This window comes from Saccopteryx bilineata, chromosome 10 (assembly GCF_036850765.1).
Source record: "Saccopteryx bilineata isolate mSacBil1 chromosome 10, mSacBil1_pri_phased_curated, whole genome shotgun sequence".
Taxonomy (NCBI): Eukaryota; Metazoa; Chordata; class Mammalia; order Chiroptera; family Emballonuridae; genus Saccopteryx; species Saccopteryx bilineata.
In genome coordinates, this window is record NC_089499.1 from 19155749 (window position 1) to 19181747 (window position 25999).

Consider the following 25999-nt stretch of genomic DNA (forward strand, 5'->3'; position numbering starts at 1 on the left):
TAAAATTCTAAAAAATTTTTAAAAATGTATTTAACGTAGCAGTAATTTGTCTTTTTGTTACTGAGTAGTATTCAATTTTATGAATACAATTCATTCTCCTTTGGAAGTACATACGAGTTATTTTCTGTTAAGGCAATAATTAATAAGGCTGTACGTTCTTGTTCTTATAAAATATAAATGAGCATTCTTGTAAAAGTCTTTTTTGAGGACATGTGTTTTCATTTCTTTGGGTAAATATTTAGCCATTCAACTCCTAGTTATACAGTACAAATATATTTCAAAATATTAAATAGTTCTCCAAAGTAGAATCATTACACTCCCACCAGTATAAGAGTTCTACTTCCTCTTTTTCTTTTTTCTTTATTTTTTAAAGAGTCTACCACCAGGATTTTGTAATGCACTGGAAACACTAGTAAACTGGATAGGTCTGTCCCTCCAAAGCTTTCAGGGAAGGCTTTTGCAACTGACACCTAATGGAAACCTTATTGGATAGTTGAGCAAAAAGGTAGGAAAGCATAGAAGTGGTCTCGAAAAATGTGCAATGGCTAGGAAAGGCACTTAGATTGTTTTCATAATATTGTACTTACAGAAAATAAAGCTAGATCAAGTTTTGTGATGGCAAAAGTATGCTTTAAAAAAAGAAAGAGGAAACAACCTAGGAAGACTGCGGTTTAAAAAGCTGAGTACGTTTTAAAAATATACTTGTATTTAGTTAAGTTTCTATTAGATGCTCTCATGGTGTCATGTGTACTTTCACTGCATTTGTCATTCTAAATTGTTTCAAGACTAGAATCCTATGTATTTAGGATGCATACCAGCGGTATTCATACCAGTGTATCCATAGCATCTGGCAAATAGGTAATATTCAGAGATGGGAAAGGTTTATCAAGGACATTTGTATTAGTTTTCTATTGTTGCATAACAAATTACTACAAACTCGATGGCTTAAGACAACATACACTCATTATCTGATGGTTTTCAAGCCCAGGTGCAGCTTAATTGGACCCCCTGTTTAGGATCTCACATGACTACAATCAAGGTGTCACCAGGATTGGGTTCTCATTTGAAGACTAAATTAGGGAAAGAATTTACTTGTCGGCTCACTTAGGTTACTGGTAGACTCCATTTCCTTGAGGCTACAGAACTGTGGGCTCTGGTTCTTGCTGGCTGTTGGTTGGATCCTCATAGAGAGAGGCTGCCTGCAGTTGTCACATGGACTTCTACAATATGGCTGCTTACTTTGTAACTCCAGCAAGGGGAGATGGTGACAGTCCACTAGTAAAACAAAATCTTTTATAACAACATAATCATGGAAGCTACATCACACCGCCCTAGCCTCTGTCCACCACTCTAGTCTTTGAAGGCTAGGAATAGACAGGCTCTTTCAAAAATAATTCATCCTGTGAAAAGATTTATACAATTATAACTCCGAGTTTTTTTGCCAAGTACAGTGTTATAAGATTTTACAGAATTAGCCAGGTTAATTAACCTAGTAAATGCAAGGCAACTAGTGCCATCAACAGATATGACCAATTACATACAGATGCCAATGTAAGTGTAAGAGAATTAGGAAATAAAAGAAAGAAACAGAATTCCACAAAAAGAAAATAGAAATGAGAGGCAAAGTGTCAGAACACCACTGATAACATCCAGGATTAACGGTTTTCTTCTGTCCCTCTCTCCTTTACTCTGTCACTAGGTACTCTCGGGTTACAGAAGATACCAGATCCCACTAGTTAGCACACTTCATACAAACCCAATACTCAGCACTAATGGAAAGAGAACAACTAAGGTAAAAGACAAGTACAAAGCAGCTAAGGCCACAAGCTCGAGTTGGTGTTTCAATCTACCTTTTATTATTCCTGCCATCTAGTGGCAGGATCAAAAACAAAAGCATGCCAGATTGACATGCTAATTAAATAAGTACACTAGGCAGAAAAAACCCAGTTTACTCAGACTACTAAAACTTAACAATCTAAATCCAATCCTACCATGTGATACACATGAACTCTGTCTAGATAATCATATTAAACACAAAGCTAATTTTATAACTTAAGCTATGGAAACTCAGATTTGAGGATATATTCAATCCTTGTATGATTACAGAGATTCATATCAGCGTTTAAGTAACAATAGCAAAACAATAAAATTTCAAAAGATTACTAATGATACAGAATAAGAAGTCATTTTATTGTTTCACTTTTACTAGGTCAATTCTGAAGTTTGAAAAGATCCACAAATACAGACTGACCACTGCCACACCACCAACTTACCACCACTCACTTATGCACAGGTAGTTCCAACTGGGTGTTAAGACTACTTTCACTAACCTCCCTGCTCTTAGAACTGGTGGATGGGTCATTCTGATGCAAGGTCTTTCATAAGCAGAGAGTGAGCTGCATGCATCAGATTGACAAACTACCTGTTTACATTCACTTCAGAGCAACACATGGAAAAAACCAAGGGATCTTCTTCAAATGCTGAAAACATCCTGCAGACTTCTTAGAGCTTCTCTACACCCTTTCACTTAAGGTGAGATGCATTACATATCAAAAGATACTAGAATTCATAAGAAAACAAAGCAAAACTTCTACCAAATACATATTAATTGAATAGAAGATCTCTATTTTAGTCTTATCTCTTTAACTTTTGCCTTAACTGGAAGTGACGGCTATCAATTTTTATAAGTGCCCATTTGAAAAAGGAGGACTTCTGTCTTATAAAGGACACCTAAACTATTTTTTTTGGAAAAAAGGAAAGAACAATGAGAAACTGGCACCAAAAAATTACATCAAAATAAGAAATGTCCTAATGTCATTCAAAGAAACAATCCTAGAATCACAAATAAAATGTATTTGAGGAGTTAAAAGTATCTGCTCTATTAATCCAATACAGACTGAAATCTAAAAATCCTAGGCAAAAGAGACAGGTGCCTATGCTGGCATGTATTTTTTCTCTACTTGTAGCACACACGTGTGTAATACACACTTCAGTCAGGCACATATTCCTATATTACAGAAACAAGATCTCCAACAGATGTTACATAGAAATGTTATATTTATATTATTTATTATTAAATGATTATCTACCTTATTGACATATAATAATTATATATATAAATAAGATTTCCAACTAACAGCATTATATATAGTAATAATATCCCACAATTTGCTATGATTAAATTGCCTGGCCAACTAATAAGTTCAAAAGAAAGACGAACAACATTCTGGGGAGGGGGGCTGTGATAAACTGAAGAACTGGGTGTCAAAATACTCAACTCAGTCACCAAAATAAATTAGAGGGATGGTATAAATGTGCAGATACTCATTTGTTTAGTTTTGAAAAATACCTATACTCCCCATAATGTGGATATGCTTGATGTTCACAATGTAACAATGAAAAATAAAGAAAAATTATTTCAAACCTGTTAGGCTGTCAGTCCTATTTATGGCTCTATAACTTTGAGAAAGCCACTTAGTATGATTAGGCCTCAGGCTTCTCATCTGTCAAATACTCAACTAAATTAGTCTTTCCCAAACTGCATTGCATGGAATGTTAAAAAAGTCTTACAGTGATTCCTAAATTAAATATGGTAAATGTTAGGTTAAATAAAATTAAACTGTATTCAAGAACTTCCCAGCCTTTAGCATACTAATGTGTATTATAAAAGTGGATGGGGTATGCATTTTTCCAAATTTAAATTATAAGTCATTTTGTTTTGAACTACAATTCCTAAGATATGTGCTCTATACTGTATACTTTGGCAATCACTGTAACAGTCTCTGTGTTCTCTTCTCAGCTTGAAGTTCATTCTATTATATATTCTAGAGAAGTCAAAAGTGATCCAATTTATCTAGTTTTTTATCATTACATTTTCAAACAGAAAAATATCGATAAAAATACTAAAGGAGTTAAGAAAGAAAAGAATAAAAGGAGGCTGAATCGGTTTCCTCCCCACTTCTGAAGGGGCTTGAAAGAGAGGTGATATGAAACACTGAACTATTTGAAAGCTTTAGTATCGTTCACATATCTACAATAATTTTATTAATCTCTATAAAATAACATACTCAGAGAGTAACATGTTTTTGGTACAATCTAAAAGCTTGCAGTTGTGAGTACATCTTACTCATGGTTTGTAAAATGGAGATAATAAAATATCTATCTCATAAGATTGTTTAAGGACCAATAAACCACAAAATGCATTAAGATTTTCAACAAATTTAACCTAGATTTATAATCTACCCCCTTCAAACAAATCAAAACAACCCAATAAAAAAACTAACCAAAGAAACGAACAGGCATTTCACAGAAAAGGAAATAAAAATGATAAACACACTGTGGGTTGTCTCTAAAGAGTGGTCCTAAACAATTCTGTCCCTACCTGAGTATGCATCTTCTCCTTTGTGAGATAAGCCTGTGTCTATGTTGAACAGTAAAGCATACTGTAAGTAAATCTGATCATTCCAAGCCTAACCTTCAAATGGCCTGGCAGCTTCCTGTCACAGAATGCTCTTAGAACCCATCTGTGAGGCAGCCCAACCAGCCACATGAAGGAGCCAAAAGCCCCAGCTGAGCTCCCAATCAAGACTCCAGATTACTCAGGTCTGATATCCCAGCCATTCTAACCCCAGCTGACTATAGCCTGTTGAGCCCCCAAATGACTGCAATCATCCCAGCACCACAGCTGACACCATGAAGCAGGAGACCCTCCCTGTGAATCCACAAAATTGTGAAGGAAAATCTGTTTTGTCACTAAATTTTGAGGTGGTGTACTATATTTTTATAAATAACTGAAACATGACAAAAATCCCAGATAAATACCCTAGCAAACATTCACATATATACATCATAGAATTTAGAAAATCTGGAAACCCAAATGTCCATCAACTAGCAAATGTGTAAATGCAAAGATTACATAGAAGATACTACATATTTTTTAAAGCTCCAAACCAAAATTAGCAATTTTTTTTTTTTTTTTTTTTTTTTTTACAGAGACAGAGAGAGAGTCAGAGAGAGGGACAGACAGGCAGGTACAGGAACAAAGAGAGATGAGAAGCATCAATTATCAGTTATTCATTGCGACAGCTTAGTTGTTCATTGATTGCTTTCTCATATGTGCCTTGACCATGGGGCCTTCAGCAGACCAAGTAACCCCTTGCTCAAGCCAGCGACCTTGGGTCCAAGCTGGTGAGCTTTGCTCAAACCAAATGAGCCCACGCTCAAACTGGCGACTTCGGGATCTCGAACCTGGGTCCTCCGCATCCCAGTTTGATGCTCTATCCACTGTGCCACTGCCTGGTCAGGCAGCAATATGTTCTTTAGCGATATATTACATGAGGGTTTTTGTTTGTTTTTAAATATATATGGCAAAGGAAATGTTAAACAAAACTCAGGACAATGGTTTCCTAGTGCTAAGAGAAAAAACAGCATAGGCTAGATGTAAAACTGAATAGACGTGAACCAGATGTGTCATGTTCTAGGTCTAGAGTTGGGTAGGGGTTTCTCAGGTGTTTATCATTGTGTTCATAATTACGTATATGGGTATATACATTCTTTTATATTCAAGTAGAATTTTCAATATAGCTCAATCTATAAAATTTTTATTTATAACTTTGTATTATGTTGCAATTCATATCGAACAGTTATAATGTCAAATACTTATTACACAACCTTTTAGAAATGTAGAATGATTTTTATCTCAAAAGGAACGCCTTTTGTTTTAACTGCTGTTTAAATTAGAAACTATTTAAATGTGGTAAATTATTTTAACAACCAAAATTAAAGTACTTAAATTAGGAGAAAACATCTCCCTTTTAATTAAGTTACTGACTCATTTTAACAAACTTCAAAAAATGTATTTAAAAAGATATCAGTTGCCCCTCAAATTCATTCTTCTACTTTGAACAAATGACTGGCCTTTACATAACTTTAAGATTAGATTTATTTCATCAACGATATTGTTTCACTATCATGTTCCATCAAATGCCAGAAAGCTTCTTAGCGTGTATAAGTTTTCTTCAATTATGGTCTAGACCAGGGGTCCCCAAACTACGGCCCGCGGGCCGCATGAGGCCCCCTGAGGCCGTTTATCTGGCCCCCGCCGCACTTCCGGAAGGGGCACCTCTTTCATTGGTGGTCAGTGAGAGGAGCACAGGATGCGCGTGCTCCTGGAGTACTGTATGTGGCGATGCCGCAAAGTGTGGCGTCGCTCATGTACAGTACTACTTTCATTTTGTTTGTTTTTTTACTTTAAAATAAGATATGTGCAGTGTGCATAGGGATTTGTTCATAGTTTTTTTTTATAGTCCAGCCCTCCAACGGTCTAAGGAACAGTGAACGCCCTGTGTAAAAAGTTTGGGGACCCCTGGTCTAGACCAGTGGTCAGCAAACTCATTAGTCAACAGAGCCAAATATCAACAGTACGATTGAAATTTCTTTTGAGAGCCAAATTTTTTAAACGTAAACTACATAGGAAGGTACATTCCTTATCGAGGTAGCGCCTGCACATGGTATTTTGTGGAAGAGCCACACTCAAGAAGCCAAAGAGCTACAGGTGGCTCATGAGCCAGTTTGCCGACCAGGAGTCTAGAGTAAAAATAATTTTATATTGAAATTATACTTCCATGAAGCAAATTTATTAAATTTTTAAAATTAAGAACATATGCAATGTTAAAATTGTAAATATGATATAATCAACAAATCCTGTTTACTATAACAGATTTTAAAAGGAACATTGATAAAGATTTTGTTTTTAAAGCACATATCCATCTAAAACTGATCATTATAGCATGTCAGGTTTAGAACTCACAGGAATACTGTTTTTTATATGGAACAGTAGTATAATTAAAGAGCTGACCATTTTGTTAGAGTTCAATCCATAGTAAAAGAAGATCAAGACTTTATTATGTCTTGGCTTATTTAACTCTCAAGATACACAATAGTCAATGATCCTTAAGCAATCTTATGACCTATGATCATAAAAGTTAAATCAAGAGTCAAGATATCAAATTGGTCATTAATCTAACACCACTCAAACTCACCATTTGAATGAATTTAGTATATTCTAATGGCTGTGTATACTAATGATAATTTCTATTGCTATTCTTCCTCCACATCAAGATAGATTACTCAAGTTCACACAAAATGCCAGCTTGGAAGTTTTACTTCTAATGCTGACATCCGTCTTTTTTCATCTGTCTCAAATGTTAACAGCACTGAAACCTTTATCATTCGTGTTTTTTAGACATGAACAAGTGTGTCTTTTCTCTTCTTTTTTTTTACAGAGACAGAGAGAGAGAGAGTCAGAGAGAGGGATAGGCAGGGACAGACAGGAACGGAGAGATGAGAAGCATCAATCATTAGTTTTTTGTTGCGCATTTCAACACTTTAATTCAGCGGTTCTCAACCTGTGGGTCGCGACCCCGGCGGGGGTCGAAGGACCAAAACATAGGGGTCGCCTAAAGCCATCGGAAATACATATTTATCAGAAAATACATATTTATTATACAATACATTTTTAAATAAAATGTTCGATCCCCGCCGGGGTCGCGACCCACAGATTGAGAACCGCTGCTTTAGTTGTTCATTGATTGCTTTCTCATATGTGCCTTGACTGTGGGCCTTCAGCAGACCAAGTAACCCCTTACTCAAGCCAGCGACCTTGGTTCCAAGCTGGTGAGCTTTTGTTCAAACCAGATGAGCCCACGCTCAAGCTGGTGACCTCGGGGTCTCGAACCTGGGTCCTCAGCATCCCAGTCCGACGCTCTATCCACTGCGCCACCCCCTGGTCAGGCAAGTGTGTCTTTTCTTATTAAACGTTTCTTTAACTAGTGTGTTAAAACTTGAGACAGAACTAAAAATTACTTGTACTTGGAAGAAACACTCATGGAGCAAAAGTCTCCCTCCTTTAAGAGGGAGACTCAAATTATCCAGCCAACCAGCCATTTCCCAGTGATTACTGATGGTAATCACTGACAAAAATCACTTCCTTCATTACTCTTTCCTTCTATAAATGAAACCTTACAATGAGACCTTAAAGGAAAGAGATGATGTTCAATACTAAGAGGTTCACTAAACAACTCAATGTATGTGTGTGCAAGGGTTGAGGAGTTGTCACACTACCAGCAATTCTCTGACACCAGCTGAGTGTCCTACAATTCAACTCAATTCTGACACTACCTCCCTAGAGATAACATTGGAAATAACATCAAATCCCAGATAAGGGCTCAGTCCTACAAGACTGACACCCCACCTACACCAACCTCAGATGCCAATTCCAATTGTCACCTATGCTATAACATCCATTCCAACAACCCCTCTTCTTGGGGTTCAACAAATTTGCTAGAGCAGCTCACAGAACTCAGAGAAACACATTACTTACTAGATCTCCTGTTTATTGTGAAAACATAGAACTCAAGAACAAGCAGAAGAGACACATAGGGAAAGTAAGTGGGAAGGGTGTGGAGGTCGCATGCCCTCTCCCAGCACGCCACTCTCCCCAAATCTCCATGTGGTCACCAACCTGGAAGCTCTCTGAACTCCGTCCTTCTGGGTTTTTACAGAGGTTCCGTTACACAGGCATGACTGATTAAATTTATTGACCACAGGTGATTCAACCAGATCCTACTCTCCTCCCAAAAGGCAGGGAGGTGGGGCTTACAGGTCCAACCCTCTAATCACCAAGCTGACTCCACTGGCAACGGGCCCCATCCTTAGATTACCCAAGGGTTTTCCAAAACTCACCTCATTAACATAACAAAAGACACCCCAACCCCCATCACTTAGAAAATTATACGCGTTTCAGGAGCTCTGTACCAGAAATAGGGATAAAGACCAAACAAATATTTCTTAAAGTACAATATCACAACTACACATGATTTTATTGACATCACAGTCAAATACAAGGTTAATCAAGGTATTACACAATAGAGAATTCCTGTGCTATTATCATCACCAAAACATAAAATGTGGTTATCATTAAAGATAAAGGACCTGAGTTAATACTATAAATTGAATACTATGTTCCCATTCCAGTGTAGGAATAAATATTCTAGAAGATTAGAAAAGATGTTCTTACCCTAAAAGATCTATTAATCTGTCTATAATGAGAAAAATAAGTTATTAATATTATTATGGTTAGAGGGGGAAATGAGCACCATATCACCATAACAGTATCTTACTAATTTAGGTAAAGAGCCAAATAACAAGTCTCCCTGAGTGTTTTTACATTACAGATGTTAAAATCTTCTTCAAAATGGTTTTGACCTATTTAATTGTTAAAAAGTCCTGAACAAAATTTAAATGAAGGAAGTCTGCTTTATATTGGGATTAATAAAACCCATACCTATACCTCTCAAATGTGAGGCAGCTAAACTACACTAGATTGTCATCTCTGGAAGAAGTATGCCTGGCATGTTTCCTAACCATTAATACATTTCCGAAAAGAATCCCCACTTTCTTGGGGGATTTATGTAAGAGGAATACCAGAGGGATCACAATAGTTTAAATCATAAATTGGACCATTATCCAAATACAGCCTAATTCAAAGTCATTTATAATTCTCTCTGGCACAAATTGCATGGGATTTGGGGGAGAATGGATAAGTATGTATACCTTTTCTATGATGCTTAGTTTAAATTTTAAGTTTGAATTCTGTAGAAATACTGGCTGACAAAATTGAAAGTTTGAAGAAAGTCCTAGATTTAAATTCTTCAACTAACAATGAATTAACTGTGGTAACAGTCCTCTATTTATTAACAAAATAAATCAACTGTTATCCATTTAAGTAGCATGGGTTCCATAATAATGCAGCACAGGAAAAAAACATTGAATTTGATGAAAATCACTCTGACCGATAAACAGAAATGCATTACGGAGCATTCAAATTTGTCTTAAAAACTATTTTCTGCCTGACCTATGGTAGCGCAGTGGATAAAGCATCGACCTGGAAATGCTGAGGTCGCCGGTTCAAAACCCTGGGCTTGCCTGGTCAAGGCACATATGGGAGTTGATGCTTCCTGCTCCTCCCCCTCTTCTCTCTCTCTCTCTCTCTCTCTCTCTCCTTTCTAAAATGAATTTAAAAAACAAACCTATTTTCTAAATTTAAAAAAACCTTATAAGCTAGAATTTCGTTTCCAATATACTTAATCACTTGCTCACAGATAATGCCAAATTCGCACACATCAATAGACAAGTTCCTATATAAAGATCTAAGACCTTTGTTTTATCTTTCTTGGATAAAACTTAATATTCCCAGAAGGCAGTTTCTGAGAGGATCCTATCATACTTTTCCCATTCCTCCTGAAGACCATGACAGCACTAAATCAGTAAAGAAAACAAAGATTTGGGGAAAAAATAAAAGTGGTAACCATGGAAGACTGGAAGGAGAAAACAATATAAGAGAACTATAAGCTATTCAAGATCTCATGACACTACACAAACGAAATTACACACAACCTAGGGTCAACAATCCTCTAAAAAATATCAAACTGTACATTAAACAGTCCATTCTTCAACATTTCCTAAATTCCTTCAGTTTATATCCCCTTCCAAGATTTTCTTCCTCTTTCTCTCTTTCAAGAACTACAACCACTCCTTTCCTTATTTAAATTTTTATATGCTTTAAAATGAACAATTGGCAAAAGAAAAAAAAAACATAGGTTAAAAACTAATAATTTTGCACTTATCTGGTTATTTATCTTTTGTCTCTTGCATTTATCTGATTATCTTTTGTATCTTGATGTCTCCTCCCCTGCTCGCTCTTTCTCACAGTCTGTGTCAATTGTAGGATTGAATCTGTCTGGCCAGTTAGTACCTTTAAAAAAGTTGTCAAGATTATCTGAAGACAGCCTGACCAGGCGGTGGCCCAGTGGATAGAGCGTTGGACTGGGATGTGGAAGACCCAGGTTCGAGACCTCGAGGTCACCAGCTTGAGCGCGGGCTCATCTGGTTTGAGCAAAGCTCACCAGCTTGGACCCAAGGTTGCTGGCTCGAGCAAGGGGTTACTCGGTCTGCTGTAGCCCACGGTCCAGGCACATATGAGAAAGCAATCAATGAACAACTAAGGTGTTGCAGCGCGCAATGAAAAACTAATGATTGATGCTTCTCATCTCTCTCCGTTCCTGTCTGTCTGTCCCTGTCTATCCCTCTCTCTGACTCACTCTGTCTTTGTTTAAAAAAAAAAAATTTAAAGATTATCTGGAGACAAGGCTGACTCCAGCTGAAGAGTCCAATCTTAAAGTAATATTTGACCTCCAGTGAAGAGATGAATGCCTTCCCTTTTCTAGATATTACCTGCTGCCAAAGACCATGTAACCCTCTTAGGTGGGTAAGAAACCTAGGTTAATCAACTTATTGCTAAACTTAATTAGACACTCTTTCAACAACCCCTTGATCAATGAAGATAAACGTTGAAAAAGCAAAAGCAATGCTGAACAAAAAAAGCAAGACAAGAAGCCATGAGTGCATTTATCCAAAGTTTTAAAACAGGTAACACTAAATTATATTATTTAGTAATGCACACAAAATCATACCATTTATGAGGAAAAGAATGTAATTGCTAAAAAGTGTGTGTGTGGGTGGGGGGGGGGGACAGGGGGTAGGGACGGCATGAGTAAACACACACCAAGGCTTCTGATGTGGTGTATGTTCTAGTTCTTGACGGTCACGTAGGTATTCTATAATTGGTCACCATACTGTGAATTAGGTTTATATACTTTTCAGAATGTGTTATTTTACCATAAAAGAGAAATTATTTAAAGACTGAAACTGAAGATCTTTCCGCACAGATAATAAAAGCCTTTGTAGAACACATCCTTTACTTATGTAAACATCTAAGACATTTTCAAAAATATCAGTAAACTACAAGAGTGCTGCCTTCCAATAATTCTGTTCTCCAATGCTCTTCCTGTGGATTACATAAGTGGGTAAAATAGTTTATTTTAATAATTAAACCTCCCTAAATAAGATATACTGTATTTTACAGGAGTTACTGGTGTTTTAAGAATAGACATAAAGCGAAGAAGATCTTAGGCTAAGAGAGTAGATCTTAAAAGTTCTCACTGGTGGCTCCATGGATAGACCATCGGCCCTGCCTATGGACGTCCCGGGTTCAATTCCCACTCAGGGCAACCATTTACTTCTCTCTTCCTCCCTCTCCCCCTTCTGTCTTTCTTCCCTTCCCAAAGCCAGTGGCTGGACTGGTTCAAGTGTGACCCGGGGCGCTGAGGATAGCTCTGTTAGAGCGAAGTGCCATTAGCCTCAGGCAGTAAAAACTGCTCCGTACTCTAGCATCAGCACCAGATTGGCATCAGAGGGGGTTACTGGGTGGATCCCAGATCCCAGTTGGGGTGAATGAGGGAGTCTGCCTCCTTATCTCCCCTCCTCACCTAAAAAAAAAGTTCTTACAAGAAAAAAATGGTTTTTGTAACTATTTACAGTGACAAATGTTGACTTATTGAGGTAATCTTTTGTAAATGCATACAAATATTGAATCATTATGTCAGATATAATAAAATATTATGTGTTAATTATATCTCAATTTACAAAGAAAAGGCATAAAGTAAAGATGGAGGTCAAAAGAATTATGAACCACGTCAGTCATAATTCCTTTCACCAACTCCATTCCACCCATTTGGCCAGAAATGAGTAATTTAAGCCGTGCATATACTGGAACTTTAAAAATTAATTATGAATTACTATTTTAATTTTCTAAATACAATGGAAACAGTATACTGTGTACTGCAATAGGACCTATCTATAGAGAAGGATCCAATAATTAAGTTTAAAAACCAAATTCATTTGAAGTCACTTGTAGGTTGGAGAAATTGCTAGAAAAAACTCAATACTGTGAAGAAAAATATTTAATTATCTGAGAATAGCTAATAAACCTGTTACGCATGAAATCAAAATTAAAATGAAACCTCCAAAGAGAAATTATTAACCTGATTATCAACTAATCACTAACACTTTACTAATATAAACATAACATTTCTTTATGTCTTCAATCAATTATCTTCCTTTGGATAAAAATTAAAAAAGTCAAAAAATAAAGTTTGAGAACTTAAAAGTTACGGTTAATTGTAATGCACACAATTTTTAAAATCACCAATTCTAAAAGAATTCAAACTTCCCACAAAAGCTGTTTCCATAGCTAAACTTAAATTGCCAACATTTCCAATATTCTGGTAGAAACGAACTTCTCATCTTCTAAAATAAGAGTTTCAAACAACTTCTCAAAAACTACCTCTAATGCAAACATAGGTGCAAAGAATAGAGGAAAGAAATCTAGCCGAGCTACAACTGTACCACCTTAGTAAAAGTACTTCTCTCCTCTCATAGTCAGAGGTCTTTGCCCAGAAAACAAGATAAACCAACTTGTAAGTACTCTAAAAGTCCTTAGGCTAACGAATTCCGGGTCTGCTCTGGAAGTTTAGATTCTATGTCCTTAACTAGAATGAGTAGCTTAAAACTTCCAACCTCATTAATATGAACTTCTTACAAACAAAAAAATATAAATGAAAACAACATGCACTTGGATTCAGTTACCTTTCCTCTCATTCAGCTAATCTCTTAAAATTCCCTAGTCATTCAGGTTTAAAAACTTCAAGCCATCATCAACTCTTCTCTTTCCTACATCAAAACAAAGTAATTAGCCATTACCCAACGTGAGCTTAGCTAGAGCACAGACTGTGCCCAGGCATTCTGATAAGCCAATATGTTAAGACTTAAATCAGGGCAGTTTGTTAAAAAACAAAGTAAATGGAGGACACTTCCAGTTAAGATGGCCTTGGACGCAGAGGATGCAGTGAAAAGGACAGGTTTTGGAGACAGGCAGAACTGCATTACTTAATCTTTGTGGGGAATACTAAATTAAAATATCTTTTATATGTAGAAAAAAAAGATGTTACTAATCTCAATTATGAGATCTAAAATCCAAGTTGTAACAACACACCTCAAAACTGTTTACTACCATTTACACTATGCATTAAAGTTATCCTACAGCACTAAATTCCACAGGAGGAAAAAAATGGTCACAGATAATATAGTTAACTTAATTAGGGTACCAAATACAACTCCTTAATTAAAAATTGTACAAACTTGATCAATATAAAGGCAGTCACCAACTTATATATATACAGGTTACATTCCAAAACATGCTTAGCTCTTTCGTTTTAAACTAGGAAAGCATTTTCCCAAAGAAATAAAATCCCAAATAATGTGTAGGTTTCCTGGTGAGTCTACAAATGCCAGTTAACCTACATTTACCTAAAACAGGGGTCCCCGAACTGCGGCCCCCTGAGGCCATTTATCCGGCCCCCGCGGCACTTCCGGAAGGGGCACCTCTTTCATTGGTGGTCAGTGAGAGGAGCACATTGACCATCTCATTAGCCAAAAGCAGTCCCATAGAGTTCCCATTGAAAAACTGGTCAATTTGTTGATTTAAATTTACTTGTTCTTCATTTTAAATATTGTATTTGTTCCCGTTTTGTTTTTTTACCTTAAAATAATATATGTGCAGTGTGCATAGGGATTTGTTCATAGTTTTTTCTTATAGTCCAGCCCTCCAACGGTCTGAGGGACAGTGAACTGGCCCCCTGTGTAAAAAGCTTGGGGACCCCTGACCTAAAACATAAGAGCCTCTTCTAACCCTCACCCTCACCTAACATACTCCTACTCCCTGCCCCCAATTCTACAGTTTGCCACTTTCTATATAAAATTTTAAGTCTTTGAAAAATACTCATGATCAGAAGTAGGTAAAGTAAGGGCACAAAAACCTTTTCAGAATAAAGTAGGTGGCTTAAAATAAAAATATATCCACCAGAATAACGTAAATCAAATAAAGATGTGGAGATAGAGTAACCATTTACATTTCTTTCCTTTTCAATAGTATTAATTGGGTCCATACATTATATTTATGGTTCCTATATATTACTTGAAAATGTTTTTTTAATTTTTATTTATTCATTTTAGAAAGGAGAGAGAGAGAGAGGACAGAGATAGAGAGAGAAGGGGGGGAGGAGCTGGAAGCATCAACTCCCATATGTGCCTTGACCAGGCAAGCGCAGGGTTTCGAACCGGCGACCTCAGCATTTCCAGGTCGACGCTTTATCCACTGCGCCACCACAGGTCAGGCCAAATGTTTTTATTTTTACCTATTTATTGTAGGGACTGACAGAAGCCACTTTTGCAATCATACATAAAACTAAATTAAATATCACATCTGAACAAAATATAGTAAAGAAAAAGCATGAATAAGAAGACTCAGAGAAAGCAACAGACTAATAAAAGGTTCCTTAATAATTCAAAAGAATTTAGGAGTTCCACATCAATTAAGTATAAAAAACCCATCATGAATACCCTTCTAAACAACTTCTGAGTTTCTCCTCAAATTCAGCAGTCAAGTTACTTAACATATATGGGCTAATGCACTTACAATGTGCTCAGGCAAGTTACCAACCAAAACCCAGATCGACTGAAATCTGATTCTAATCTGTAGTCCAACTGAAAATTATATCGAAAGAGTATTTATGCCAAGTATGTTCAAGTACAGAAAACAAACGCTATCCAAAAATAAGAGATCCTCTTTATCGAAGAGTTGGGGAACAAAATAAACATTCTTTACATTACAACAAACAGCACACTATCAGTGTCTGTAAGCAGGATATAAAAGCAGTAATGAACAGATGAAAAGGTGATAAAAATACTATCTGTAAAATCCAGGTGTTGAGTATGAGTGTTTATTATAAAATTCTTTCATCTTTAACTCTATGTTTGAAATTTTTCATAATATAACAATTTGGAAATATGTAGAGCTGTTGCATTGTGAGGTTTATAAACTTAAATTCAGGTATTGTCTCTCTTTTAGAGCATTAAACTTTCAAAGTATATAAATTGAGAAAAAATGATTTGGTAACTAAAAAATATGAATCTTCCTACTATTTTTGAGAGCAAATATGCACTAATGAATACTAAGCTATGACAAAGACAACTTTTAACATTTTCTCATATTCCAAAGCACTCAAAACTCACTGAGAACATAAAAATAGACTTACTTAAGTACAGATAGGCTAGTAAGTTTCCCCTCATTCTTAACATCTGGGTCATGGCCTAAATGTAAATTCTTACTATGAGTTTCTAATGCTTGGTCTACAACCAATGTTGCCTTTACGCACACTACATATGGCAGTAAAGGGTGTTCAGTCTTACCCAAGTCAGACCTCAAGAAAACCCTAAAGGGAAATAAAACATCCCAAGTCTTCGCTGATAGACCCTTACTACTCCAGGACTGTTAGATATATGTGTCATGAAACTCCTGATTAATACCTCTAGAAGCCACCACACTCACCTCAAATGGGAGCAGGTCCAATCCCACCATCAAATACAGTATTGACAGGTACTCCCCACACCTCCTCCCTAAAGATTCTCGTAATTTAAAAGGATCTCAAGAGCTCAAGGCTAGAAATATTTTAAATTACCATGAAATCAGTGAAAATATAGCTGTTCTGAAGTATAGCTGAAAGAATGTTGTTAATAATTCTACATATTTTAAGATTTGGGGGCATTTGTGCTCTAAAACTGGTTTTATTACCCATTTTGTCTTCTTCAGAACTGAGGTCAATAGCCTCTTTTTGTCATCTGCAAAGTGAAGAAAAACATGAAGACCTCAAAGCACAGGAAGTAGTCCCCAACTTCCAAATGGGTTTACTGCTCCTTTGAAAACACGTTTTGTACTGATTAATCTATGTGTATCATAGTGTCTATGAAAAATTGCATTCCAAGTTTCAATTCTGAACTGCAGCTTTCTTCCTTGCAAAAAGTCATCTGCTGCCCTTTGACAGCTAACTGCAGCCCAAACTCAGAACTGAGAATTCCCTCTACAGCTCTCGGGGAGAACCCACTACAACTTGTGTAGACAGGGAAAAGGCAAAAGGCAGCTCTCCTTACACAGGGAAATTTTTACATTGCTTCTGTGGGAGAAACCACCCTAATTTACCAGAATGGTGGTTATGGAAAAGGTACTGCTTAATATAATGTAAAAGTATAATAGTTACAACAAGACTAACTAGAAACGACATTTTGCTCCATATAAAAATAAGATAAAAAATTAAGTCCTGTTCATCTAGTTGGTCAACCAAATATTTGGCAAGTAGAGAGAACATATTCTCAACCTGCTTCCTCATGTCTGACTAACTTAACTGATAATGAAGGAAATCACTGCAATGAAGTGGCAAGAAAATCATTACCAAAAATGTTGCTGCCTAAAAATGTGCACTGTACTTTAAAACTTAATATATATATAATATTCAATATCCTAGGCCATCCCTTATAACTGATAAGTTATTTAAAAAAGAAACCTTACAACTTAAAAACCAAGTATAACTGTGACAATGCATCATCCTCAACAGCTAACTAGAGTCTTATACAATTTAAGAACTGTGAAATTTATAGAAATAGCAGTAACAAGCAGAAAGTAAACTTTTCAATAAAAATCAAGAAAGGAAGCCAGTAACAGAGACATGAATAAAGGGATCAAGGAAGACCAGAATAAACTGGTTTTTAGATACAGAACCTAAGAGGAACATTGAAAAGTTATTAAAGGTTCCTGCCCATTGCTAAATGTTAAAATAGTAATCTTAAGAGACTCCTAAGCTAGTACATAACACTAGGATGGTAGATTGTAAAACAAAGTGTTGGTACTATTAGTAGCTTTGAAGGAAAACTGATTTAAAATCCAAAGTAATAATGAATGACAGGCAAACTACACCTAACTCCCTCTTTAAAATTTTTCAACAATGGATTATAAGAATGTGAAGCCTAACTATCTGATAAAAGATAAGTGAGCAAACAGAATTTCTTTCTGTCTTAAACCTAATTCATTAAAGTCACCTGAATTATACTTAGAACATTAGGTTTGTCTTTGTTCCCAATAAGAGAGAAGGACAATCCCTTTATTATAAAGTTTACTACTAATCAAAATTACTAAACACTATGGACATAAATATTTAGAAATATAACAAAAAATAAATATTAAAACTATCAATAAGCAGAACACCTAAATTAAGGGCCTTTGAGACTGCAAAGACCTTTAGATTCGTGTATGCGATTTAGAATTCAAATGACACATTTCGCTCAAGGATGTTTCTGAAATGTTTTTATACATAGAAAAACAGAAGTGAGACAAAATTTCATGTGGATAAAAAAGGGTTATATTCTCCAAGTATTTTTGTTACCAGCAACGTTTGGTCAGCCAGGCAGTTCTGCTGTTGTAATCTGAAAACATAGAACTTTCTCTTTTCACACTGCTCAGTAATATACTAGCAGTTTTCATTTTCTCATTCCAATTTCGTTTTTATCTAATTTGGTGTTACAGAGGGAAGACTAAGCACACTGTGTCCAGATCACAAAGCTTCACAGTAATTTTTCTTCTGTGGTTCCAAGTAACAAAAGTTACTTTCTAATTCTGTGATAAAATGTATAATAAAGTCTTTCCACAGCTTTAACTAAAAAATCAAAACTTCTAAAATGGAACTGAAATGTTACATGAAATAATGTCAGAATAATTAACTGTTATTCTAAATTGAATTCTCCATAAATGGGCCCCTCTGGTGTTGGAATACATGATGCACTACTCCAAATTTTCTATGCATAACAGAACTACAATCCAGTACTCTGATATATAGGTAATTTACTCCACAAAATATTATCTATGTATTTGATAACTCTCAAGGTTTTCTCTCTCAATTTCAAGTGATAACTATCCTAAAGTTTACTTAGATCTAGCAAGTAAGATTAATTCAAGGCTGACAGGTCAACAAAATGAGTTAAGTTAGTTTAAAAGGCATAGGCTAAGGTTTAAAAAAAAAGTTGGCAAGTTGTAAAAAAAAATTAAAGCAATCCTCCTATCCAGATAATTCGCAGACCACTATAATGCCTAAATTAGCTAGTGCTCCTAATGGGGTGATTTTCTAAAACATTCAGGTCAGTCCCTTGATACCAAGTGCAACACCGGCATTATAATCTAGGGCTCCCTATCGAAGTGGTACTGTTTGTTCTCTTATCCACAAATCTTCCTGCAGAGACCAATAAAGGACCTAATGCCATGCTTTCGGAGGTTGTGCACAACATACTGAGGGTGACAGTTTGGCTAACAGTAACGATTTTGCTCTAAAAAGCAATCCAACATAATTGCGGAACAGCGAGGTGCTGAGTGCACTTAAGGGCCTTGAAAAAAAAAATCTAATGTTAAATAAATAAGAGTCTCTAGCTTTCAGATCACTTTCAGGGATATTATTTCCTTTCCTACAACACCTCACTCCCTCTTTTTTCCTTCTCGTATAATGAGAGCAAAAAAGAGGAACAGTAAAAGCGTAAAACTGCGAGGCTGAGCAGACAGAGCTCCTGCACATCTGGCTTCATCTCTAACCGCAACAGGGCAACCCCTGGCCGATCGGATCCCAAGCAGCAAACGCGCGCCCGCAAAAATGAAAGAACGCGAAAGCCACGGGCGGGGAGGCGGGGAGTCCGCCACGAGTCGTCCGGACTCCGGGACCGCAGCCGGCTGCGAGGGGCTTTGTTCACCCTCCTTCAAGTCGTCATACTTGCCCCGCTGGAGTGCAAGGTCCCACTCGGGGACCCCCAAGCCTCGTCTTGGGCTGCCCCGGGGAAACTTCGCCCACGGGCAGGGGGCGCGCCCGGAGCTCCGGGACCGCGCCCGCCTCACCCGGGAGCGAGCGGGGCTCGGCGGCGGCGGCGCGGGGCCAGGTCCGGGGAGAGCCGCGGGTCCCGGGACCCCGCGGGCCGCGGGCGGGGCGAGGAGGGACGGCGGAGCACTTACCACGGGTCGAACTCGTGAATGATGCTTTCGAAGCGGATGACGGCGAAGAGGCGCGAGCTGAAGCCGGCCAGCCAGGCCAGGAAGAGGATGGTGAAGGAGAGCAGCGACTGCCAGCCGGCCGGCTGCGACAGCCCCCCGGACAGCCCCGCCGGGGCCGGCTTCGGCGGCGCCACGCCGCCCGCCGCCTTGTGCGCGCACTGGGCCCCGGGCCCGTGGTGGCCGTGCCGGCTGTTCCCCAGGGCCATGAGGCCGCTGCACGGGGACGAGTTAAGGGACGACTTGTGCTTGCTCTCCGGGGCCGAGGGCTCCGCCATGTTGTGCCCCGGCGGCGGGTCTCGCTCCTCGCCGCCGCCGCCGCCGCGGCCGCCGCCTGGTGCGAGGGGTGCTGGGCGGGGACCCGGAGGAAGAGGAGAAGGAGGAGGAGGAGGAGGAGGATGAAAGAGGAGGAGGGAAGAGCCCCGCGCGCTCCCGCCCTCAGCGCCGCGAGGCCGGGGAACAGGGAGTGGAGGCGGCGGGGAGTCTACGCCTCCGCAGCGGCCGCGATCGCGGCTCTCTCAACTCGGATGGCCCTAGCGCCCCACCAGCCATCCGTATCCCCTGTGCAGCTGCGGCAGCGGCGAAAGCCGACGGGACGAGGGCGCCAGAGAAGAAGCAGGAGCAGACGGAGGCAGCACCTCGAATAAGAACAGCAATGACATTCTCCCTCACACTCGCCGCCCGCCCCGCGGTGAGGAGCAGAAGGAGGAGCCCCCTGGAGTCCAGGCGGAGCTCAGGCAATCTCTGACTCCACCCCCAACTCAACAGGAACTGGCTTTTTCGCCTGTCACAATGCGACAGGTCCGTTAGGGGGCGGGCCCAGGAACGCGGAGCCCGCCAATAGGGGCACGAGCTGGGGCGGGGCTTGACCCAACCGTTCTGCCCCCTCCACCTCCCAGCCTCGCGCCCATTCGCCCGGAGCGGCCGTGCTGCGCGGCTACGGTTTCATTGTCAGTTGAAAGACGCGGTTTGGCGCGCCAGTGTTGTAGGCGAGAGGGGATGTTAGATGGCTCTGCTAGTTGCATAGAGATGAGTCGGGCTAAGGGTTGGGGAGGTCCCTGGTCGACAGCAGCTGGTTGGTCACCGTAAAAATCGGCTTAAGGAAAACGGAGCCCGCCGCTCCGACCCGCCAGGACCTCACGGGCTGGTAGCGGTCGCGACTTTTAACCCGTTCTGCACGGAGCGCCCAGCACGTGACTGAGCGCGCAGGCGCGCTACGCTAGTCCTCCGCGTGTGTGTCTGGCGGGCAGGGCTTGGCCGCCCGGGGCGCCCCGCAACCAGCGCTGCGAGTGAGCCACCCAGGGCGACGCCAGGGTCCGCCCTGCGGGGTGCGCTGGGCATCCTGCCTATGAGGTGAGCCGAAGACAAGTTTTCCCGGGCGGAAACCTCTTCTGAGCCCTAACATAGCCCCTAGCTCCGGAAAGACCTGGGGGGAAGGTGACGTGCGACTTCGTCTAGCTGTGTTCACTTCTTGTCGTTTCCTAATTGCAAAGATAATGTTTCTTCACTGGAAACGTGGGCAAATGCAGGAATTCATTTTAAGGGCTGCATAAATTACATCAAACGAGTAAAACTTCAACTTTCTGTGGACTTTTCAGCTGTTGCCCAATTCTCCCTTTAGTAAAATGATAACGGACTTAAGATCCCAGTACACGAATTTTTGCACGTCTAGATTGTTTTTCTTATACTTTCCTCGCAAAAATAAAGTGCAACCGGGTAGACTAAACTCAAGTAAGTTTTAAACAAAAGTGGAGTTGTAGGGATTCTAGAATTCTGATATAAGCCCCATCCATGAAGGGCACGGAGCTTTCAGAATAATCAACACTCAGTAAATAATGAGCTTTTCATCCAAATTAACAGTTAATTGTCTATTTATTAGGCAAATGACTAAAAAGCATGTATTCATGTAATATAAAGGCACTCAATTATTCAAGTCATTTAAAAGTTTAATATTTAAACACACTTAGAAATTATGTTTAAATACTGGGTCTTTTCAAAATGTTACTTAAACAAACAGTATATTTAGTTTGAGATTGCTCTTTGAATCTAATGGATCCAGCTACTCTTTTAACCTGCTAAGTGATTAACTTTTCTCTCTCCTTTCCTTACAAAAATAAATAAATAGCCTCATTAAGGAAAAAGGTAAAAGGTTTCCGCAAATAGCCTTTTCCCCACCAACAACTTAATAGCAGACATTTGTTGAACATCTACATTTTAATGAGAATTATGACAATATTGACTGAACCCTGTTGTAGGAGCAAGGTGACATGCTCTTTCCCAGAGCCCCACCCATGTGTGCTAAAATGCCAGAATTTAGAGTTTTTGTGTCTATGTTCCATGAATCAAAGTTCTATCAACCTAAAATATAAGGTCTACCGGAAAGTTCTGTCCGTTTCTATCACAACAAGTTTCGACACGTAAGCACATGTTTATTTGGCGCATGTGTGCCTCTCTATTTTTATCACTTCATGTATACATACTGATGTAGCAAATTAACTAAAACAAAGTTGATTCACGTTAGTCTTATGTGTGAAGCGATAGTGTACCCATGGCTACTGATAAAGTTCATTTACGCCACTGTAATTTTTACGAATTTCAACAAGTAAGAAATGCTACAGAAGCATATCTGTCGCATCCACCATATTCCCCAGACTTAGCACCCTCCGACTAGCACTTGTTTTTGTCCTTACAAAATTTTTTGAAGGGCAAAAAATTCAAAAATGAAGAAGATATCAAACAAGCACTGGTTCAATTTTTCGCATCAAAAGATAAAACATTTTTCAAAAAAATTGTCCTCACGCTGGCAAGAAATCATTAATAATAATGGCAATTATATTATTTAATAAAGTTTATTGACTGTAAGAAAAATTTGTACTTTGTTTTATTCCAAAAATGAACAGAACTTTCCGGTAGACCTTATAAAATTTATTTTGGCTCTGACCTGATAGCTCGGTTGATTAGATTGTGTCCTGAAGTGAAGAGGTTGCCAGTTCAATTCCCGGTCAGGGCACATACAGGAGTAGATCGATATTTCTATATAGATCAATAAATAATTAAATTACGTAGATCAATAAAAAATTAAATTACAAAAAATTTTGTGTTTCTGTTTTAATTTATTTGAATAGTTCTATTTTATATTGTCTTTGTAGATTCTCCCTATTAAGTTCTACATTATGTGCTTTTGCTTCTTTTGGTGGTTTCATGGCCAGAGTCTTGGTCTGAAAAGTGAGAAGGCTTGGTTCTAGTTCCGCACGGTTGCTTACTAGCCATATGATATTGGACAGGGCACCGGCATGGGTTGACCTTTCTACCCTGCAAGTCAATTGTTAATATGAAATGAGATTGCTCCTCTGCAAATACTTTGAAAAATGGTTATGAAACATATGCAACTATAGAGTAATGGTTAGAGTAAAAGCAGTAGGAAAAACCACTGTTATTCTTGGTCTTCATTTATTCACTCACTCACTTGTTCATTCAACAAGTATTGATTGAGCGCCTCCTTTATGCCGAGCACTATATATGGGCACTGGGATGCGGTAAGGAACATGACAGGCATGGCTCCTGCCCTCACGGAGTTGACCAGCCAGCCCTAGGGAGAGGAGCATTGACTAAACAGTCACAGTGATAAGTACCCAAATGCAATGTGGAAAATACTGTGGAAAAGAGATGCATGGGGGGCTTTCATCTGCAAAAGAGGGCAGTGTTACCCTGAGGAAGCAGTGCTACGGCTGAGGACTGGGGGTGAGGATGAGGGGACCAGGGGGAGAAGATGGAAAGACTGAGCAAACAGAGAAGCACATGCAAAGGCCCTCAGTGTAGCTGGGAGGCAGGTATAAGGAACCCTGAAAAGGGCCAGTATGGTTACAACACTGACAGTGGGACCACGTGGAATAGGAGGTGAAGAGATGGCCAGGGAGCATAGGTCATGTTGAGGGAGTTGTTTTGTTTCAAGCTGGGAGTGATAGGAGCTACGAAGCAGGATGTGGTGTGTAAGGTGGAGTGAGAGAGATGACCAGATGTGTATTTTGAAAGATCACCAAGAGTGCAACATGGAAAGCTCAGTGGAGAAGGGACTAGTAAATTCTCAACTGCTAGCCCACCGATGCAGAAAAATGGCTTCCAGTTTGTGCACGCAGCTTGAGTGTATTGCTTCCCCTCTCTGCGCTGAGCTTCCTGGTTCTGCTAGTTGCTTACACTATCCTTACTGAGTTCAAATCTCTGAGGGGTCAGATAATCAAACATAAACTCGGCAATCGGATGAGCAGAGTTGTGAAACATCAAAACCAAAGCAGATTACCTAGGGCCTTCTGAGAGGAGGTAATATTTAAGCTAAAACGAGGGATAGGTAGGAATTCGCCACACACACCAGACAGAGGAACGGAGGGATTGCAGCTGGAGCAAGAAAGTCCTTGGAAGTAATACACAATGTTTAGCATTAATGAGGTGTCTTGGGAGATGGGGTTGAAAGGGAAATAACCATATTATCAAGGATTTGTCTGCCTGATTATTAGATATTAACCTTTAAGCAGCTTGGAGCAGCTGAAGCATTCTGAACAATAGTAAAATGTTCAGAGTTGGTTGATGGTGGGAGAATCTGATGGTAGTGTGAAGAATATACTGGAAAACCCTGGCTGGTTGGCTCAGTTGGTTAGAGCGTCATCCCGAAACACCAAGCTTGTGGGTTCGATCCCCAGTCAGGATACATATGGGAAGCAACCAATGAAGGCACAACTAAGTGAAACAACGAATGAATGCTACTTTCTCTTTCTCTCTCTCCTTTCTCTCTCTGTCTCTCTGAAAAAAGCAATCACTAATAATAATAATAACAATAATAAAGAATATACTGGAAAGAGTGACAATAGAATCAGGGAGAGGAGGCATTTACAAAAGTTTAGGCAAGAGAATTGGGTGCCAAAATTGGGACACTGGGGCCCAGAGAGGAAGAAATAGACAGGATAGGTTTATCAAGAGGGTGGAATCCAGAAGTTGATTGTTGGGGGGGGGGGAGATAAAGGAAGTCAGGGTTAGAATGAGTCTGGAGTTTCCAGGTTGGCCGTTTGCATGGGAGGCAGTGTCACAGAAATGGAGAGTAGGATTGATGCTCAGATCAGCTTTGAACATGTTGTATTTTAAATCTCTTTAGGACTTCCAAGAGAAGGTGGCTAAAAGGCACTTTAAAAGATCTGATACTCAAAAGGGAAAAGTTTTTTTGGGGGGAGGAGATAAAGATTTGGGATTCCATGGCCATGGATGAAATTTTGATGGAACCAAATTTCGAGAGAATAAAGGAAGAATTGAGGACAGAGTCCTAAGAAACTCCCAAATTAAGAAGTAAAAAAATGTGCCTGCAAGGGAGCGTGAGATAGAATGTCCGCAGGGGTCCCCAAACTTTTTACACAGGGGGCCAGTTCACTGTCCCTCAGACCATTGGAGGGCCGCCACATACAGTGCTCCTCTCACTGACCACCAGTGAAAGAGGTGCCCCTTTCCGGAAGTGCAGCGGGAGCTGTATAAATGGTTTCAGGTGGCCACATGCCGGGCCGTAGTTTGGGTATGCCTGGTCCAAAGAGATAAGAGAACCGGTAGAAAGGGTGATGTCCCAGCAGCTAAAAAAAATAATAATAAAGTGACCAAGGGAGGCCAGCAGTGACACAGAGTGCAGAGTAGTGAAGTGTGACACCACTGAAAAGCCTACCTTGTTTTGGCAACCTGGGATTCTCTGGTCTCTTCAGCAAGGTCAGTTTCAGAAACCAGATGGCAGCAAGTGAGGGGGATCAGGAGTGAAGGGTATGGAAACAGAGTGTAAACCGCGCTTTGTAGAAGTCTGGCTTTGAAAGCACACAGAGGACCAAGAAAAGACAAAATGACTGATCCTCGCTCCCTGGCATTTCTCAATAAGGTCAAGGAAAGATTTAAGTGCTGAAAATGTGTCTCGGGAATGGCACAGGGCTAAGAGAAGGTTTCCTCCCCTCAGGAACAAAAACAACATGACACATCATCTTGTACTGAACACGCCACAGTAGGGAGTTGCCGGAGTCTGGCATGTAGCTGGCATTTATAAATATTTGGTAACCGAGAAACTTTGCAAATCTTGTCCCCTTCTGACAAGCATCAATCAGAGTACCTGTC

The 25999-nt window shown here is 39.4% G+C and overlaps 1 protein-coding gene across 1 annotated transcript in view; it reads right to left on the bottom strand.

The window, feature by feature from the left end:
• Window positions 1-20586, bottom strand: part of STT3B (STT3 oligosaccharyltransferase complex catalytic subunit B) — a 76192-nt gene extending 55606 nt beyond the window's left edge. The window contains exon 1 of the mRNA XM_066244516.1: window positions 19835-20586. Coding sequence (XP_066100613.1) covers window positions 19835-20148 — 314 coding nt within the window. The 5' untranslated portion in view covers window positions 20149-20586. The remainder of the gene's footprint in view (window positions 1-19834) is intronic.
• Between the last annotated feature and the right edge of the window lie 5413 nt (window positions 20587-25999).